This window comes from Mobula birostris, chromosome 6 (assembly GCF_030028105.1).
Source record: "Mobula birostris isolate sMobBir1 chromosome 6, sMobBir1.hap1, whole genome shotgun sequence".
Classification (NCBI taxonomy): Eukaryota; Metazoa; Chordata; class Chondrichthyes; order Myliobatiformes; family Myliobatidae; genus Mobula; species Mobula birostris.
This window is the reverse complement of record NC_092375.1, coordinates 116,942,782-116,962,121: the sequence shown is the minus strand read 5'-3', so window position 1 is coordinate 116,962,121 and position 19,340 is coordinate 116,942,782. Positions and strand designations below refer to the sequence as shown.

The window sequence follows — 19,340 nt, the reverse complement described above, 5'->3', positions numbered from 1 at the left end:
TGAGGCCTCTCCTATCTAGGCCTTTCAATCCCGTAATATTCTCACCTCTATCTCCCCCCAGGTTCCACTCCTCACCCACACTAGGGGTATGTGTGATTCACACACTGGGATACATCATGTAAGCCACCAACCTGCATGCTGTTTGGGATGGGAAAGGAAACCGGAGCACTTGAGGAAAACCCCTGGGTCGCAGGGAGAAGGTGCAGACAGGGCTGGTGGTCGGGATCGAACCGGGGTCTCGGGAGCTGTGAGGCAGCGGCTCGATGGTCCATGCCACTGCGCCACCCATCTCCTGTTGCCCCCAGAGGGTGGAAGGCGCGGGCTAAATGGAAGTTTCTCTCTTTCAGATCCAGTGGACAAAGCCCCAGAACCATCAGCACTGACAAACTCAGCCTCGGAGTTACTGAAGCAGGGGGCAGGTGGGTGTGTTCCACTCTCCCCACGCTGTGTGACGGGACTGTGGTGGCTTCGGGGGGTTGGGGGTGATGGTGATCCCAATACCCCTGGGACGTTGGGTGTGGGGGGCAAAACGATGGGCCATTCCTCCTTGGTGCAGTCCAGCTCTGCTAGTCACAGCATTCAAAGTCAAAGTGAAGCTCATTACCTCAGCACCGTATGTCTCGAGGTTCCTGTTCTTGCAGACTTCTAGGGGAAAATAAAGAAATACAATAGAATCAATAAAACCTACGTATAAACAAGTAACCAATGTGCAAAACGAAGACAAATTCTGCAGATAAAATATTGTTCGTCCATCGTTGTCATCGATGAGGACCTCGACACCATTCTGATGATGATGGGTCGAGACTAGCGCTTGATTTGGATTTAAGTGAGGGAGAGTTGTGCGGCGTCAGCCTCACTCTCTCTTCCCAATTCCCATCTGGATCCAGTGGCAAGACAGAGTCGAGACGGCTGGAGATGGGACCAGGCGCAGTGGATGACCGGGACATCTTCTGTGTCTTGTCCTGCTCTACACGTTCCACGACACTTGCAGAGACCGCCTTCTTGACCGTTGGACCTTCCATTGGTCTCGTCCGCTCAATCCGCCGGAGTCTGTCTTCACATGCTGGGATAGACAACTCCCTATCTCACCGAGGGTTTAAGACCTGTTGGCTACCCTCACCCGGTTTAGCCGGCTTGTCGAAGCCGTTGCCCAGGGTGTGGCTGCTGTCGCATGCAAACAGCTACAGGGAGCCACGGGTGAGAGCTGAGTGCCAGGTGGGGACCAAAGGTGGACTAACTGCCTTGAAAAGGACGCGACATGTTCCCCCACCAATAAATAATAATGAGAACATGAAGATGCCTGAAAGTGATTCTGTGGGTCAGAGCAACACACACAAGATGCTGGGGGGATTCAGCAGGTCAGGCAGCAACTACGGAGGGGAATGAACAGTTGACGTTACGGGCTGACACTCTGCATCAGGTCCCGATGCTGCTCTGTAGGTGCTGAGGTTTGTGTGTTGCTCTGGATTTCCAGCACCCACCAGATCTCTTTGTTCTGCAGGTCATGGAGTCAGTTCGGAGTTGTGGTGAGTGAGTTGTGCACACTGGTTCAGGAGCCCGATGGTCGAGGGCTAATAATTACTGAACCTGGTGGTGTGAGAAGGCTCCTGTACCTTCTTCCTATTGGCAGCAGAGAGCAGAGAGCATGGCCTGGACTACGGGGGTCACTGATGACACAGTGCTCCTTGTAAATGTACTCAATGGTGGGGAGGGCTTTTCCTGTGATGGACTGGGCTGTGGTGCATTGGTAAAATTTGGTGAAGGTCTACGGGAACAGGCCGGATCTCCTTAGCCCTCTGAAGAAGTAGAGGTAACTAGATTCTTCTGTCTGTGTACCGCACTCCCCTTACACCCCCGCTTCCTTTTCTTCCCCCACAGCGTGCAACGTACTGTTTGTAAATTCGGTGGACATGGAGTCTCTGACAGGCCCACAGGCGATTGCAAAGGCCATCTCGGGGACACTGGGCACCCAGCCACAACCCACTGCCACCGTTGTTCATTTCAAAGTGTCCTCACAGGGGATAACCCTGACTGATAACCAGAGGAAGTAAGTGTAAAGTTTCACTCGCGGTGGATTTGTCTATCTGATTGTGCATCTGTCAGTCTGTGTGTATGCTGACTAGAGTCACAGAACACAATACACAGAAACAGGCCCTTCAGCCCATCTAACCTATAGCTACCACATCTGCTTGCAGCTCGTTCCTCACTCTCCCAGTCCTCTCAGTGAAGAAGTCCCCCCTCAGATTCCTCCTAAATATTTCACCCTTCACCTTCAACCTATGAACTTGAGTTCTTGTCTCTACAACGTCAGTGGAGAACGCCTGCTTGTGTCTAGACTATCTGTACCTCTCCATCAAATCTCCTCTCATTCTGCTATGCTTCAGGAATAAATTCCAAACCTTTCCCTATAATTCAGGTCCCCAAGTCCCAGCACATCCTTGAAATTTTTCTCTGCGCTCTTTCAAACTTATTGATATCGGAAAAATATTGAGATGGATTAAGAATCTCAAATCTCCCACAGCGCATGGGTACTCTGCCCTGTCACCAACTCTCCCCACCCAAGGAATTCCCTCCCACAATATTGGACACTCTCCCCCAACACTGACTCTCCCCACCCACAGAATCCCCTCCCACAATCATCGATACTCTCCCCCCATGGAATCCCCTCCCACAATCATCGATACTCTCCCCCCACGGAATCCCCTCCCACAATCATTGACGCTCTCCCACCAAGGAATCTCCTCCCACAATCATCGATACTCTCCCCCCATGGAATCCCCTCCCGCAATCATCGATACTCTCCCCCCATGGAATCTCCTCCCACAATCATCGATACTCTCCCCCCACAGAATCCCCTCCCACAATCATTGACGCTCTCCCACCAAGGAATCTCCTCCCACAATCATCGATACTCTCCCCCCATGGAATCCCCTCCCACAATCATCGATACTCTCCCCCCACGGAATCCCCTCCCACAATCATTGACGCTCTCCCACCAAGGAATCCCCTCCCACAATCATTGACGCTCTCCCACCAAGGAATCTCCTCCCACAATCATCGATACTCTCCCCCCATGGAATCCCCTCCCACAATCATCGATACTCTCCCCCCACGGAATCCCCTCCCACAATCATTGACGCTCTCCCACCAAGGAATCCCCTCCCACAATCATTGACACTCTCCCACCAAGGAATCTCCTCCCACAATCATCGATACTCTCCCCTCATGGAATCCCCTCCCGCAATCATCGATACTCTCCCCCCATGGAATCCCCTCCCACAATCATCGATACTCTTCCCCCATGGAATCCCCTCCCACAATCTTTGATACTCTCCCCACCCCCACAGAATCCCCTCCCACAATCATTGCACTCTTCCCCCATGGAATCCCCTCCCACAATCATTGATACTCTCCCCACCCCCACGGAATCCCGTCCCACAATCGATGCTCTCCCCCCACGGAATCACCTCCCACAGTCATGGTTCTCCCCCACACACAGTCGTGTGCACTCTCCCCCATCACAGACTGTGAAGGGTGTGGTATTTTGGAAAAGAAGCAGAGTTTTACCTGGAAATGCACTAACAAACGCTTAAAACCCCTTGGAGTTCCCGGTACTTTTCTTTGGGAATGAGATGTTTTTTTATGTTTTCCTTTCTAGGTTGTTCTTCCGACGTCATTATCCCATCAGCAGTGTTACGTTCTGTGATGTCGATCCACAGGAGAGAAGGTATGGACTCTGTCTCCAGCTTCAGATGTGGGTGGTGTTCAGGGCAACCAAGGGTTGTGTCTGTGTAATGCACGTGTAGTGTGTGACGTGAAAGTGAGTGAGTGTGTATGTGTGATGCACGTGGTAGTGTGTGACGTGAAAGTGAGTGAGTGTGTAATACACGTGAAGTGTGTGACGTGAAAATGAGTGTGTGTGTGTAATGCACGTGTAGTGTGTGACGTGAAAGTGAGTGAGTGTGTGTGTATGTGGTACGTTTGAGAGAGAGAGAGAGAGAGAGAGAGTGAGTGTGTGTGTGTGTGTATGGTACGTTTGAGAGAGAGAGAGTGTGTGTGTGTGTGTATGGTACGTTTGAGAGAGAGAGAGAGTGTGTGTGTGTGTGTGTGTGTGTGTGTGTATGTATGTGTATGTGTAATGGTCACAGTGTGTGTGAGACTGCTGGATGTGTTCTACGACTGACCCTGCATCCCATCCTTTGCCCACTCTCCTGGAGTGGTGGGTTTCGATCAGCAAACAGGGTGACAGGAACTCTGTGATTCAGCATCTCCACAGTGTCACGGCACGGCTGAAGGTGAGTGGGCAGTGTGAGCGGCAGCAGTGCCCGTGAGCTCCAGAGTAACCGCTGGCCATCTGCTCTCTTACAGGTGGACAAAGCCAGACGGCGCCTCCTCCAAGTAAGTGATCACCCTCCACCCCGGTAGTTCACAATGAGCCCTACCATGTCCAAGTGTCCTGTCTCCCTGCCAACATCGAACCTCCTACCAGCCCACAATCAGAATCAGGGTTATTATCACCGACATATGTCCTGAGACGTGTTGTTTTGTGGCAGCAGCACAGTGCAAGGCATAAAATACTCTGTAAATTACAATAAGACTTCATAAAAAGTAATTAAATGGTGCAGAAAGAGAGAAAATAGGGAGAATCACAGACAGAGTGGGGAGCCAGAGACTTTCTCCCAGGGAATACCAGAGGACATCTGCTTAAGGTGAGAGGAAGAGAGAATAGGGGGGCTGTCAAAGGTAAGTATTTTACACGGAGAATTGATACGTTGCCAGGGGTGGTGGCAGAGGCAGATTCGTAAAAGACATTTGCAAAACTCTTAGGTCGGCCTGTAGATGATAGACAAATGGAGGGCTATGCGGAAGGGAAGGTTAGATTGATTTTGAATAGGTTAGAAGGTCGGAGGGCGGAGGGCTGTAGTATTCTATGGTGTACGTACGCAGAAGAGAGCAGTGACTGTTTGTTCACTCTCTGTTCCCCCTCTCTCACCCTCCCCCACCCCACCAGGCTCTTCGGCTTCGTGGCCCGGAAGCAGGCGAGCACCACTGACAATGTCTGTCACCTCTTTGCGGAGATGGACTCCAACCAGCCAGCCACCGCCATCGTCAACTTCGTCTCCAAGGTCATGATCGGCTCGCAAAAGAGATGAATGCCTGTCGTCCTCCCCGCCAAACAATCGGCAAATGTGGTCCACGGGGAGAGGAGAAGGACTTGGAGACGGGTCGGAGAGGGAGTGCGCGGAAGTGAAGGGTGGCGGCTGGGGACTGGGATGTGTTGGGGAATGGATGGGGGAGGAGGGCAGAACTCGTAAAAATGCACAGCGTGAGGAGGAAATGGCAACGTTTCCAGTTGAAGGACAACTAACTAACGGGCAGTGTTTATCTTAGAACTGTAGGCATAAATGTGTGGCATGACACAGGAGGCCGTGAGCTGTTTAATTGTGACTCGTTAACCGGCTTTAATCAATTGCTAAGCTCAGTGCATGATTTTTCCAATGTGAGCATGGTTTACCAGATTCTGCTTTGGAACAGGGGGCAATTCCCACCCAAATACCCACCGGCGGCCCCTAGGCCACCATCTGCCCTAGGTGACGCGGAGGGAGATTGTCTCGGAGAACTGGGTAGCAGTAGGTGGGAGCTGTGCCTCACCTACCGTCCCCTCGTCACCCTGTGGACGTGTGCACGCAATGCAAGACGTGACGTGACTCTGACTGGGAGGAACCGCCAGCGTGTGTGATACGGGGAGTGGGGGTGCTCTCGGGCTGGAGGGTGGGTAGTGACCAGCGGTCTGCACCTTATTCCGGTTCCCTGCCATCCCAGCACTTATGACCGTTCTGTCCCCGACCGTGTTCGAAGACATTGACCCTCCTCCACCGCCCCCCCTGCCGACCCCATGTTCCTCTCCTCTCTGTCAAAGCCTCCCACGTCCTTCACTGCAGCCTTCCTGCACACAGGGCTCTTCTCATCAGTGCCACAAACTCTGTCTCCTGACCCGCTTGGCACCAATACAAAGCCAGAATCGAAACTCTCAAGTAAAGGTTCAAATCTTACCGCCACCACTCAAGGAACTGAATCCAATTTAAATAAATCTGGCTGTGAATATCTAGTCTGGGTAGAATCAGAAGATGCAAATGCCCTTTATGGAAAGATCATCTGTCTGTAACCCATCTGGACCACCACACAGTAACAGTCTGATTGTACCTGCTGTGAGACAACAAGACGTAAGAGAAAAATTAGGCCGTTTGGTCCATCAGTCTGCTCCCCCATTCCAACATGACTGATTTATTTTCCCTCTCAACCCCATTCTCCTGTCTTCTCCTCATAACCTTAGGTGTCCTCATTAATCAAGAATGTATCAACCTCTGCTTTCAATATGCCCAATAACTTGCCTTCACAGCTGTCTGTGGCAATTAATTCCACCCTCTGGATAAAGAATTGCCTCCTCATCTCTGCTTTGACTGCTGACACCCAAGCTCCAGCTGCTCAGGCCTGTCCCATCCCCTCATAGCTGCCACCCCTCTCTGCAAAGGATACCTTGAGTTTGTCCAAACATCTGTGAACAGCTGGAGCAATGTCCCTGAAAACTCCCAAATACTTGCCCGGGAGTGAAATATTACAGACGTATACAGTGCTGAAACAGGGCCTTTGATCCTCAAAATCCTGCAGCTACTGCAAGTTCTGAAATAAACCAGAGCATGGTGCAAAATTTTCAGCAGGTTAGGGCAGCGTTCCTAAAGAAAGGAACAGAGCTAACGCTGTGAACCATTGACTGATCTCCCTGCAGTGATGCTTCCTCTTTGTTCCGGAACTTTTCCAAGGCAAATCCACCTTCACCCTCATATTCCACTTAAGTAGCCCTCCAACCACACGGCATGAATATTTTGATTTCTCCAATTGTTTTTTTCCCCTTTCCCCCTTCCCTCTTTTTCAATTCCCCACTCTGGCCTCTTACTACTTCTCCTGCCCTGCCTGTCACCTTCCCCTGGTGCCCCCCTCCTACCCCCTTTCTCCCATGGTCCACTCTCCTTTCCTACCAGACTCTTTCTTCTCCAGCCCTTTACCTTTTCCTACAACCACCTCCCAGCTTCTCACCATCACTCCTCCCGTCCCCACCTGGCTTCACCTGTCACCTTCTGCCTTGACCTCTTTCCCCTCTCCCCCACCTTCTTATTCTGGCATCCTCCCACTTCCTTTCCAGTCCTGATGAAGGCACTCAGCCCGAAATGTCGACTGTTCATTCCCCTCAATAGATGCTGCCTGACCTGCTGAGCTCCTCCAGCGTTTTGTGTGTGTTCACCCTGCCTGACCCTTCCTCGGTTTAATAGTGTGTAACCCACTCACTGCGGAGGGGCACCCTTGGCTGTGGATCTGTCTGCCCATTCAAATGGACTGAGGAGAGGGGGCAAAATATGTCACCCCCTACTCCGTGTCTGCCCCCAGCAGCCTAGTACACACCCCTGTGGGGTAGGGATGGTACATGATGGACAAGGAGTGAAGCTCCCTCTACACCGTCCCATCACACACTCCCAGGGTCAGACACAGAGTGAAGCTCCCTCTGCACCATCCCATCACACACTGCCAGGGTCAGACACAGAGTGAATCTCCCTCCACACTGTCCCATCACACACTCCCAGGGTCAGACACAGAGTGAATCTCCCTCTACACCGTCCCATCACACACTGCCAGGGTCAGACACAGAGTGAATCTCCCTCTACACCGTCCCATCACACACTACCAGGGTCAGACACAGAGTGAAGCTCCCTCTACACCGTCCCATCACACACTCCCAGGGTCAGACACAGAGTGAAGCATCCTATACACTGTCCCATCACACACTCCCAGGGTCAGACACAGAGTGAAGCTCCCTCTACACCGTCCCATCACACACTCCCAGGGTCAGACACAGAGTGAAGCTCCCTCTACACTGTCCCATCACACACTCCCAGGGTCAGACACAGAGTGAAGCTCCCTCTACACCATCCCATCACACACTCCCAGGGTCAGACACAGAGTGAATCTCCCTCCACACTGTCCCATCACACACTCCCAGGGTCAGACACAGAGTGAATCTCCCTCTACACCGTCCCATCACACACTGCCAGGGTCAGACACAGAGTGAATCTCCCTCTACACCGTCCCATCACACACTACCAGGGTCAGACACAGAGTGAAGCTCCCTCTACACCGTCCCATCACACACTCCCAGGGTCAGACACAGAGTGAAGCATCCTATACACTGTCCCATCACACACTCCCAGGGTCAGACACAGAGTGAAGCTCCCTCTACACCGTCCCATCACACACTCCCAGGGTCAGACACAGAGTGAAGCTCCCTCTACACTGTCCCATCACACACTCCCAGGGTCAGACACAGAGTGAAGCTCCCTCTACACCATCCCATCACACACTCCCAGGGTCAGACACAGAGTGAAGCTCCCTCTACACCGTCCCATCACACACTCCCAGGGTCAGACACAGAGTGAAGCTCCCTCTACACTGTCCCATCACACACTCCCAGGGTCAGACACAGAGTGAAGCTCCCTCTACACCGTCCCATCACACACTCCCGGGGTCAGACACAGAGTGAATCTCCCTCTACACCGTCCCATCACACACTCCCAGGGTCAGACACAGAGTGAAGCTCCCTCTACACTGTCCCATCACACACTCCCAGGGTCAGACACAGAGTGAAGCTCCCTCTACACTGTCCCATCACACACTATTGGGGCACAGTTTGGTACAAGTCTCCCCCCACACTATTGATTTGTAACATTATTACAGCTTCCCCATCCCTTGCACAATTGCAGCTGTAAGACAGTCTCCTGATGGTATTAATTTGCCCAGATCAGCCTCTCCCTGGAGTTGGTGTGCCTCAGGCAGACAGAAGACAGCTTCTGGACTTCCAGCCACTATTGCCACTGGTGCCCCATGTGGCAAAACCACAGGGTTTCTGCAACCTCACCAGCACTGCTTCCCCCTCGAGTCTGAAACCTCCCTAACTCAGTACAGAATCCATGGACAAACACCAGTGAACTAATGTTAATAGCAGCGTGTAGCTACGTCTGCCGGACTGACCCAGAATTTCACGAGCATTATTCCCCGCATTGGAATCTGCCATCAGACTGACAGCCACTAACACAAAGGCAGCAATCTTTACGTATATAAAAAGCGCAGAAATATGTATAAAAATTTGCTTTATGAATATATTAAATCTTGGAATGGATTGTAGAGGTGATTTCTTTCAGAAGTGTCAAGGGTGCAGTGATATCGGCTGCAGTCTCAGCGGTGGGTGAGACTGCAGCAAACTCCGAGTGAGGCAGCCCGGCCCGGCCCGTTGGAGGGGTATTTTGTCGGCCGCTGGGACCCAGCCTCTCTCAGAGTTTGAACAGGCACCGTGGTCGGGGCAACTGGTCACATCCTGTCAGCCTGTCTACTGTCTTAGAAATCCGCTTGTATACATTGTAAATTTGGATACTGCATCCCAGTCAGGGTCTGCGTGTGTGTTGGATAGTCCCCCCAGTGAGGGACTGTGTGTAGGACAGTGTCTCAGTGATGGTCAGTGATTCAATGGGACCGTCCCCCAGTGAGGGTCAGTGTGTGTGTGAGACTGTCCCCAGTGAAGCAGTGAAGGTCAGTGTGGGTGTGTATGTGTGTGGGGTGTGGGGGAACCGTCCCCAGTGAGGGTCAGTGTCTGTTTTTTAGACTGTTCCCCAGTGAGGGTCAGTGTGTATGTGGAACTGTTCCCCAGTGAGGGTCAGTGTGGGTGTGGGACCGTCCCCCAGTGAGGGTCAGTGTATGTGTGGGACTGTCCCCCAGTGAGGGTCAGTGTGTATGTGTGTGACCGTCCCCCAGTGAGGGTCAGGGTGTGTGTGTGGGACAATCTCCCAGTGAGGGTCAGTGTGTGTGTGTGTGTGACCGTCCCCCAGTGAGGGTCAGTGTATGTGTGGGACTGTCCCCCAGTGAGGGTCAGTGTGTGCGTGTGCGTGGGACCGTCCCCCAGTGAGGGTCAGTGTGTGTGTGTGGGACCATCTCCCAGTGAGGGTCAGTGTGTGTGTGTGTGTGTGTGGGACCGTCCCCCAGTGAGGGTCAGTGTATGTGTGGGACTGTCCCCCAGTGAGGGTTAGTGTGTGTGTGTGTGGGACCGTCCCCCAGTGAGGGTCAGTGTGTGTGTGGGACCATCCCCCAGTGAGGGTCAGTGTGTGTGTGAGACCGTCCCCCAGTGAGGGTCAGTGTGTGTGTGGGACTGTGCCCCAGTGAGGGTCAGTGTGTGTGTGAGACCGTCCCCCAGTGAGGGTCAGTGTGTGTGTGGGACTGTGCCCCAGTGAGGGTCAGTGTGTGTGTGGGACCGTCCCCCAGTGAGGGTCAGTGTGTGTGTGGGACTGTGCCCCAGTGAGGGTCAGTGTGTGTGTAGGACCGTCCCCCAGTGAGGGTCAGTGTGTGTGTGGGACTGTCCCCCAGTGAGGGTCAGTGTGTGTGTGGGACTGTGCCCCAGTGAGGGTCAGTGTGTGTGTGGGACCGTCCCCCCAGTGAGGGTCAGTGTGTGTGTGGGACTGTGCCCCAGTGAGGGTCAGTGTGTGTGTAGGACCGTCCCCCAGTGAGGGTCAGTGTGTGTGTGAGACCGTCCCCCAGTGAGGGTCAGTGTGTGTGTGGGACTGTGCCCCAGTGAGGGTCAGTGTGTGTGTGAGACCGTCCCCCAGTGAGGGTCAGTGTGTGTGTGGGACTGTGCCCCAGTGAGGGTCAGTGTGTGTGTGGGACCGTCCCCCAGTGAGGGTCAGTGTGTGTGTGGGACTGTGCCCCAGTGAGGGTCAGTGTGTGTGTGGGACTGTGCCCCAGTGAGGGTCAGTGTGTGTGTAGGACCGTCCCCCAGTGAGGGTCAGTGTGTGTGTGGGACTGTCCCCCAGTGAGGGTCAGTGTGTGTGTGGGACTGTGCCCCAGTGAGGGTCAGTGTGTGTGTGGGACCGTCCCCCCAGTGAGGGTCAGTGTGTGTGTGGGACTGTGCCCCAGTGAGGGTCAGTGTGTGTGTAGGACCGTCCCCCAGTGAGGGTCAGTGTGTGTGTGGGACTGTCCCCCAGTGAGGGTCAGTGTGTGTGTGGGACTGTGCCCCAGTGAGGGTCAGTGTGTGTGTGTAGGACCGTCTCCCAGTGAGGGTCAGTGTGTGTGTGTAGGACCGTCCCCCAGTGAGGGTCAGTGTGTGTGTGGGACTGTGCCCTGTGAGGGTCAGTGTGTGTGTGGGACTGTGCCCCAGTGAGGGTCAGTGTGTGTGTAGGACCGTCCCCCAGTGAGGGTCAGTGTGTGTGTGGGACTGTCCCCCAGTGAGGGTCAGTGTGTGTGTGGGACTGTGCCCCAGTGAGGGTCAGTGTGTGTGTGGGACCGTCCCCCCAGTGAGGGTCAGTGTGTGTGTGGGACTGTGCCCCAGTGAGGGTCAGTGTGTGTGTAGGACCGTCCCCCAGTGAGGGTCAGTGTGTGTGTGAGACCGTCCCCCAGTGAGGGTCAGTGTGTGTGTGGGACTGTGCCCCAGTGAGGGTCAGTGTGTGTGTGAGACCGTCCCCCAGTGAGGGTCAGTGTGTGTGTGGGACTGTGCCCCAGTGAGGGTCAGTGTGTGTGTGGGACCGTCCCCCAGTGAGGGTCAGTGTGTGTGTGGGACTGTGCCCCAGTGAGGGTCAGTGTGTGTGTGGGACTGTGCCCCAGTGAGGGTCAGTGTGTGTGTAGGACCGTCCCCCAGTGAGGGTCAGTGTGTGTGTGGGACTGTCCCCCAGTGAGGGTCAGTGTGTGTGTGGGACTGTGCCCCAGTGAGGGTCAGTGTGTGTGTGGGACCGTCCCCCCAGTGAGGGTCAGTGTGTGTGTGGGACTGTGCCCCAGTGAGGGTCAGTGTGTGTGTAGGACCGTCCCCCAGTGAGGGTCAGTGTGTGTGTGGGACTGTGCCCCAGTGAGGGTCAGTGTGTGTGTGTAGGACCGTCCCCCAGTGAGGGTCAGTGTGTGTGTGGGACTGTCCCCCAGTGAGGGTCAGTGTGTGTGTGGGACTGTGCCCCAGTGAGGGTCAGTGTGTGTGTAGGACCGTCCCCCAGTGAGGGTCAGTGTGTGTGTGGGACTGTGCCCCAGTGAGGGTCAGTGTGTGTGTGGGACCGTCCCCCCAGTGAGGGTCAGTGTGTGTGTGGGACTGTGCCCCAGTGAGGGTCAGTGTGTGTGTAGGACCGTCCCCCAGTGAGGGTCAGTGTGTGTGTGAGACCGTCCCCCAGTGAGGGTCAGTGTGTGTGTGGGACTGTGCCCCAGTGAGGGTCAGTGTGTGTGTGAGACCGTCCCCCAGTGAGGGTCAGTGTGTGTGTGGGACTGTGCCCCAGTGAGGGTCAGTGTGTGTGTGGGACCGTCCCCCAGTGAGGGTCAGTGTGTGTGTGGGACTGTGCCCCAGTGAGGGTCAGTGTGTGTGTAGGACCGTCCCCCAGTGAGGGTCAGTGTGTGTGTGGGACTGTCCCCCAGTGAGGGTCAGTGTGTGTGTGGGACCGTGCCCCAGTGAGGGTCAGTGTGTGTGTGGGACCGTCCCCCCAGTGAGGGTCAGTGTGTGTGTGGGACTGTGCCCCAGTGAGGGTCAGTGTGTGTGTAGGACCGTCCCCCAGTGAGGGTCAGTGTGTGTGTGGGACTGTCCCCCAGTGAGGGTCAGTGTGTGTGTGGGACTGTGCCCCAGTGAGGGTCAGTGTGTGTGTGTAGGACCGTCCCCCAGTGAGGGTCAGTGTGTGTGTGGGACTGTCCCCCAGTGAGGGTCAGTGTGTGTGTGGGACTGTGCCCCAGTGAGGGTCAGTGTGTGTGTGGGACTATCCCCCAGTGAGGGTCAGTGTGTGTGTGGGACTGTGCCCCAGTGAGGGTCAGTGTGTGTGTGGGACCGTCCCCCCAGTGAGGGTCAGTGTGTGTGTGGGACTGTGCCCCAGTGAGGGTCAGTGTGTGTGTAGGACCGTCCCCCAGTGAGGGTCAGTGTGTGTGTGGGACTGTGCCCCAGTGAGGGTCAGTGTGTGTGTGGGACCGTCCCCCCAGTGAGGGTCAGTGTGTGTGTGGGACTGTGCCCCAGTGAGGGTCAGTGTGTGTGTAGGACCGTCCCCCAGTGAGTGTCAGTGTGTGTGTGGGACTGTGCCCCAGTGAGGGTCAGTGTGTGTGTGGGACTGTGCCCCAGTGAGGTTCAGTGTGTGTGTGTAGGACCGTCCCCCAGTGAGGGTCAGTGTGTGTGTGGGACTGTCCCCCAGTGAGGGTCAGTGTGTGTGTGGGACTGTGCCCCAGTGAGGGTCAGTGTGTGTGTAGGACCGTCCCCCAGTGAGGGTCAGTGTGTGTGTGGGACTGTCCCCCAGTGAGGGTCAGTGTGTGTGTGGGACTGTGCCCCAGTGAGGGTCAGTGTGTGTGTGGGACCGTCCCCCCAGTGAGGGTCAGTGTGTGTGTGGGACTGTGCCCCAGTGAGGGTCAGTGTGTGTGTAGGACCGTCCCCCAGTGAGGGTCAGTGTGTGTGTGGGACTGTCCCCCAGTGAGGGTCAGTGTGTGTGTGGGACTGTGCCCCAGTGAGGGTCAGTGTGTGTGTGTAGGACCGTCCCCCAGTGAGGGTCAGTGTGTGTGTGGGACTGTCCCCCAGTGAGGGTCAGTGTGTGTGTGGGACTGTGCCCCAGTGAGGGTCAGTGTGTGTGTGGGACTATCCCCCAGTGAGGGTCAGTGTGTGTGTGGGACCGTCCCCCCAGTGAGGGTCAGTGTGTGTGTGGGACCGTCCCCCCAGTGAGGGTCAGTGTGTGTGTGGGACTGTGCCCCAGTGAGGGTCAGTGTGTGTGTAGGACCGTCCCCCAGTGAGGGTCAGTGTGTGTGTGGGACTGTCCCCCAGTGAGGGTCAGTGTGTGTGTGGGACTGTGCCCCAGTGAGGGTCAGTGTGTGTGTGGGACTGTGCCCCAGTGAGGGTCAGTGTGTGTGTAGGACCGTCCCCCAGTGAGGGTCAGTGTGTGTGTGGGACTGTGCCCCAGTGAGGGTCAGTGTGTGTGTGGGACTGTGCCCCAGTGAGGGTCAGTGTGTGTGTGGGACCGTCCCCCAGTGAGGGTCAGTGTGTGTGTGTGGGACCGTCCCCCAGTGAGGGTCAGTGTGTGTGTGGGACTGTTCTCCAGTGAGGGTCAGTGTGTGTGTGGGACTGTTCTCCAGTGAGGGTCAGTGTATGTGTGTGTGGGACCGTCCCCCAGTGAGGGTCAGTGTGTGTGTAGGACCGTCCCCCAGTGAGGGTCAGTGTGTGTGTGGGACTGTCCCCCAGTGAGGGTCAGTGTGTGTGTGGGACTGTGCCCCAGTGAGGGTCAGTGTGTGTGTGGGACTATCCCCCAGTGAGGGTCAGTGTGTGTGTGGGACTGTGCCCCAGTGAGGGTCAGTGTGTGTGTGGGACTGTGCCCCAGTGAGGGTCAGTGTGTGTGTAGGACCGTCCCCCAGTGAGGGTCAGTGTGTGTGTGGGACTGTCCCCCAGTGAGGGTCAGTGTGTGTGTGGGACTGTGCCCCAGTGAGGGTCAGTGTGTGTGTGTAGGACCGTCCCCCAGTGAGGGTCAGTGTGTGTGTGGGACTGTCCCCCAGTGAGGGTCAGTGTGTGTGTGGGACTGTGCCCCAGTGAGGGTCAGTGTGTGTGTGGGACTATCCCCCAGTGAGGGTCAGTGTGTGTGTGGGACTGTGCCCCAGTGAGGGTCAGTGTGTGTGTGGGACCGTCCCCCCAGTGAGGGTCAGTGTGTGTGTGGGACTGTGCCCCAGTGAGGGTCAGTGTGTGTGTAGGACCGTCCCCCAGTGAGGGTCAGTGTGTGTGTGGGACTGTCCCCCAGTGAGGGTCAGTGTGTGTGTGGGACTGTGCCCCAGTGAGGGTCAGTGTGTGTGTGGGACCGTCCCCCCAGTGAGGGTCAGTGTGTGTGTGGGACTGTGCCCCAGTGAGGGTCAGTGTGTGTGTAGGACCGTCCCCCAGTGAGGGTCAGTGTGTGTGTGGGACTGTGCCCCAGTGAGGGTCAGTGTGTGTGTGGGACCGTCCCCCAGTGAGGGTCAGTGTGTGTGTGTGGGACCGTCCCCCAGTGAGGGTCAGTGTGTGTGTGGGACTATCCCCCAGTGAGGGTCAGTACCCTCTTGCTGAGTGGACAGTTTGTACATTTGGTGAGCACCCTGTTACACTGGTCTGATCAGCTGTGTACAAAGCAACATTGGACTGGCATGGTGCGCACTTCAGAAATATATAGTTTTAAATATATCACAGTTCTCCGCTTATCAATTCTGAACAGAATAAGAGAAAATTTATAAAATATTTATTGTATTCCTGATTTCATCGCTGGTGTTTATCAGACTCCTGTATAAAAGGTTGTGTATATCAAAATAATCCTGCTGAACAGAAATATTTTCAGTGTAAAGGAGAAATTGGTTAGAATAAAGAGGAAATTGGAAGAGAAAGAGAGAGAGATAGCGAGCTGAAGTATCCGCATGTATTGTTTGTAATGTTTGAATGTTACAGTGTTGATTGTTATAATACATCTTATGCACATATTAATATATATTTACCGGCTGGAGTTGTCTTGTGGTTCAATGGCACGTCACTCACCATTCCCCATGTGGGGCCACTAGCTTTTACTTGCTCCTCAGTTCTGCTCAGCCCCCCCTTTCATTTACCCCTTCCTGTACCCCCTTGGCTTCGAGTAACTTTCTCATGGGATGAACTGGCAATCCGATCAGTGAACCTGTGTATCTTCACAGTGCCTGATGTATTGTTTCAGGGTGACATCACAGAAGGCTCGAGTGTGAAATTGTACAGGAAAGATCAGTGTGTGTGTGGGACCGTCCCCCAGTGAGGGTCAGTGTGTGTCTGGGAATGTTCCCCAGTGAGGGTCAGTGTGTGTGTGGGACCGTCCCCCAGTGAGGGTCAGTGTGTGTGTGGGACGGTCCCCCAGTGAGGGTCAGTGTGTGTGTGGGACTGTCCCCCAGTGAGGGTCAGTGTGTGTGTGTGGGACTGTCCCCCAGTGAGGGTCAGTGTATGTGTGGGACCGTCTCCCAGTGAGGGTCAGTGTGTGTGGAACTGTTCCCCAGTGAGGGTCAGTGTGTGTGTGTGTGTGTGGAACTCTCCCCCAGTGAGGGTCAGAGTGTGTGTGGAACTGTTCCCCAGTGAGGGTCAGTGTGTGTGTGTGACTGTCCCCCAATGAGGGTCAGTGTGTGTGGGACCGTCCCCTAGTGAGGGTCAGTGTGTGTGTGGGACTGTCCCCCAGTGAGGGTCAGTGTGTGTGCGGGACCATTCCCCAGTGAGGGTCAGTGTGTGTGTGGGACTGTTCCCCAGTGAGGGTCAGTGTGTGTGTGTGACCATCCCCCAATGAGGGTCAGTGTGTGTGTGGGACCGTCCTCCAGTGAGGGTCAGTGTGTGTGTGGAACCGTCCCCCAGTGAGGGTCAGTGTGTGTGTGGGACCGTCCCCCAGTGAGGGTCAGTGTGTGTGGGACCGTCCCCCAGTGAGGGTCAGTGTGTGTGTGGGACCGTCCTCCAGTGAGGGTCAGTGTGTGTGTGGGACCGTCCCCCAGTGAGGGTCAGTGTGTGTGTGGGACCGTCCCCCAGTGAGGGTCAGTGTGTGTGTGTGTGGGACCGTCCCCCAATGAGGGTCAGTGTGTGTCTGGGACCGTCCCCCAGTGAGGGTCAGAGTGTGTGTGGAACTCTCCCCCAGTGAGGGTCAGAGTGTGTGTGGAACTGTCTCCCACTGAGGGTCAGTGTGGGTGTGGGACCATTCCCCAGTGAGGGTCAGTGTGTGTGTGTGACCGTCCCCCAATGAGGGTCAGTGTGTGTCTGGGACCGTACCCCAGTGAGGGTCAGTGTGTGTGTGGGACTGTCTCCCAGTGAGGGTCAGTGTGTGTGCTGGACCATTCCCCAGTGAGGGTCAGTGTGTGTGTGGGACTGTTCCCCAGTGAGGGTCAGTGTGTGTGTGGGACCGTCCCCCAGTGAGGGTTAATGTGTGTGTGTGTGTGGGACCCTCCCCCAGTGAGGGTTAGTGTGTGCCTGGGACCGTCCCCCAGTGAGGGTTAATGTGTGTGTGTGTGTGTGTGGGACCCTCCCCCAGGGAGGGTCAGTGTGTGTGTGGGACCATCTCCCAGTGAGGGTCAGTGTATGTGTGTGTGTGTGTGTGTGTAAGGGGAACCATACGCCAGTGAGAGTCAATGCATGTATAACATTTTTCCAGCGTCTTGTGTGGATGCAGAGTTGAATCTCCCCTCTGTGGGGCTTAGAACAAGGTGCCCAACCCCAGACTCAGAGTGTACTGAGGTTGCTCATACAGCAGGGAAACAGGCCCCCCCCCATGTCAATTAAGGGTTTACTATTGAACAGAGTCTCCCAGCACAGACACAAAATACAAAGTACATTTATTATCAAAGTATGCATACTACATACAACCTTGAGATTTGTCTGTTTACAGGGAACCACCAAACAAAGAAACTCATTTTAAAAAGAAGACTGTCAATTAACTGCCAATAAAAGTAAGTAAGTAACGTTCAGAACTGAAGTTGAGGAAAGTGCGTCTGCAGCCATGAAGGGCGACGACACTGCAGGCGGTTCGGGAGCCCGTTAGCTGTAGGCCACAGCCTCAGTTCAGCACGGAGACAAGTAAACCTCACCGTGCAGCAAGCTGAATTGGCCCATCGCTCACCTTCAGCCCCAACACCCTGACCTTTTCAATCTGGCCTGGTGTTTCAATCATTCAGCCCTCGAGTCGTTTCTCACTCTCAGACCCAGGCCCTGCTTTGACACTCTGCTAGGCCCCAGGCCCGTACCTGACCTTTCCAATTTGACCTGGGCTTTAAATCGACCAAACCTCGGGTCTCTCCTCGCTGTCGAACCCGGGCCCTACCACCTCCAATCTGCCTTGCCTCACCTCAGTTCTGCCCACATCGAATCACCTTCACGTCCGCTCCGGCAATGGCCAGACATTGGCTCATTCCTCACTCCCGGGCTCAGGCCCAGGCCCACCGCCTTGATTTGGCTCATACACATCACGCTGCAATCTATAGTTGTACCGTGGAGAGCATTCTGACAGGCTGCATCACTGTCTGGTATGGAGGGGCTACTGCACAGGACCGAAAGAAGCTGCAGAGGTTTGTAAATCTAGTCAGCTCCATCTTGGGTACGAGCCTACAAAGTACCCAGGACATCCTCAAGGAGCGGTGTCTCAGAAAGGCAGCGTCCATTCTAAAGGACCTCCAACTTCAAGACATCAGTTCACACCGCAAAAATGCCAGTTCGTACAGGCAGTTCAAAGGCCCAGCTCTGGAAGGGAAATTACAGGCTATTGTTTGCAGTGATTGTTCCCCAGAGTCAGAATCAGGTTTATTATCACCAGCATGCGTCGGGAAATTTGTTAACTCAGCAGCAGCAGTTCAATGCAATATATAATATAGAAAAAAAAGATAATAAATAAGTAAATCAATTACAGTATATGTATGTTGAATAGATTAAAAATTGTGCAAAAACCAGAAATAATATATATTAAAAAAGTGAGGTAGTGTCCAAAGCTTCAATGTCCATTTAGGAATCGGATAGCAGAGGGTTAAAAGCTGTTCCTGAATCGCTGAGTGTGTGCCTTCAGGCTTCTGTATCTCCTACCTGATGGTAACAGTGAGCAAAGGGCATTCCCTGGGTGCTGGATGTCCTTAATAATGGACACTGCCTTTCTGAGACACCGCTCCTTGAGGATGTCCTGGGTACTTTGTAGGCTAGTGCCCAAAATGGAGCTGACTAGATTTACAACCTTCTGCAGCTTATTTCAGTCCTGTGCAGTAGCCCCTCCATACCAGTCAGTGATGCAGCCTGTCAGAATGCTCTCCGCAGACATCTATAGAAGTTTTTGAGTGTATTTGTTGACATACCAAATCTCTTCAAACTCCTAATGAAATGTAGTCGCTGTCTTGCCTTCTTTATAACTGCATCAATAGGTTGGGACCAGGTTAGGTCCTCAGAGATCTTGATACCCAGGAGCTGGATCTTGACATCACTCTCTCCACTTCTGATCCCTCTATGAGGATTGGTTTGTGTTCCTTCGTCTTACCCTTCCTGAAATCCACAATCATCATTTTCATGTTACTGGCATTGTTGCTGTGAAGGTGTGATTAATGAAGTAGTTAATAGTTTTATTTGTTAATGGCAAGTAATCGCTATGTTTCACCAGCACCATCTTAAACCAGCGCATGCCAACAAAAATGCCCATCTCTGCTTGAGCCATTCACCTGTGTTTTGTCCCTATCCCTCTGCAGCTCTCCAGTCAATGCACTCGTCCAATGCTCTGTTACTGCCTCAACTACTTCCTCTGGCAGCTTGTTCAGCACACTGACAACCCTCTGGGTGAAAA

The 19,340-nt window shown here is 54.3% G+C and overlaps 1 protein-coding gene across 10 annotated transcripts in view; it reads left to right on the top strand.

Annotated features, from left to right (window-relative positions):
- Positions 1 to 15,536, top strand: part of LOC140199300 (tensin-1-like) — a 416,856-nt gene extending 401,320 nt beyond the window's left edge. For 9 of the 10 annotated variants that reach the window (XM_072261116.1, XM_072261118.1, XM_072261120.1 and 6 more), the window contains 5 exons: positions 348 to 419; positions 1,879 to 2,047; positions 3,659 to 3,727; positions 4,369 to 4,398; positions 5,012 to 15,536. In XM_072261116.1, coding sequence (XP_072117217.1) covers positions 348 to 419; positions 1,879 to 2,047; positions 3,659 to 3,727; positions 4,369 to 4,398; positions 5,012 to 5,153 — 482 coding nt within the window. In that variant the 3' untranslated portion in view covers positions 5,154 to 15,536. The remainder of the gene's footprint in view (positions 1 to 347; positions 420 to 1,878; positions 2,048 to 3,658; positions 3,728 to 4,368; positions 4,399 to 5,011) is intronic. The other variant, XM_072261119.1, reaches the window with a different exon arrangement.
- The last annotated feature ends 3,804 nt before the right edge of the window (positions 15,537 to 19,340 follow it).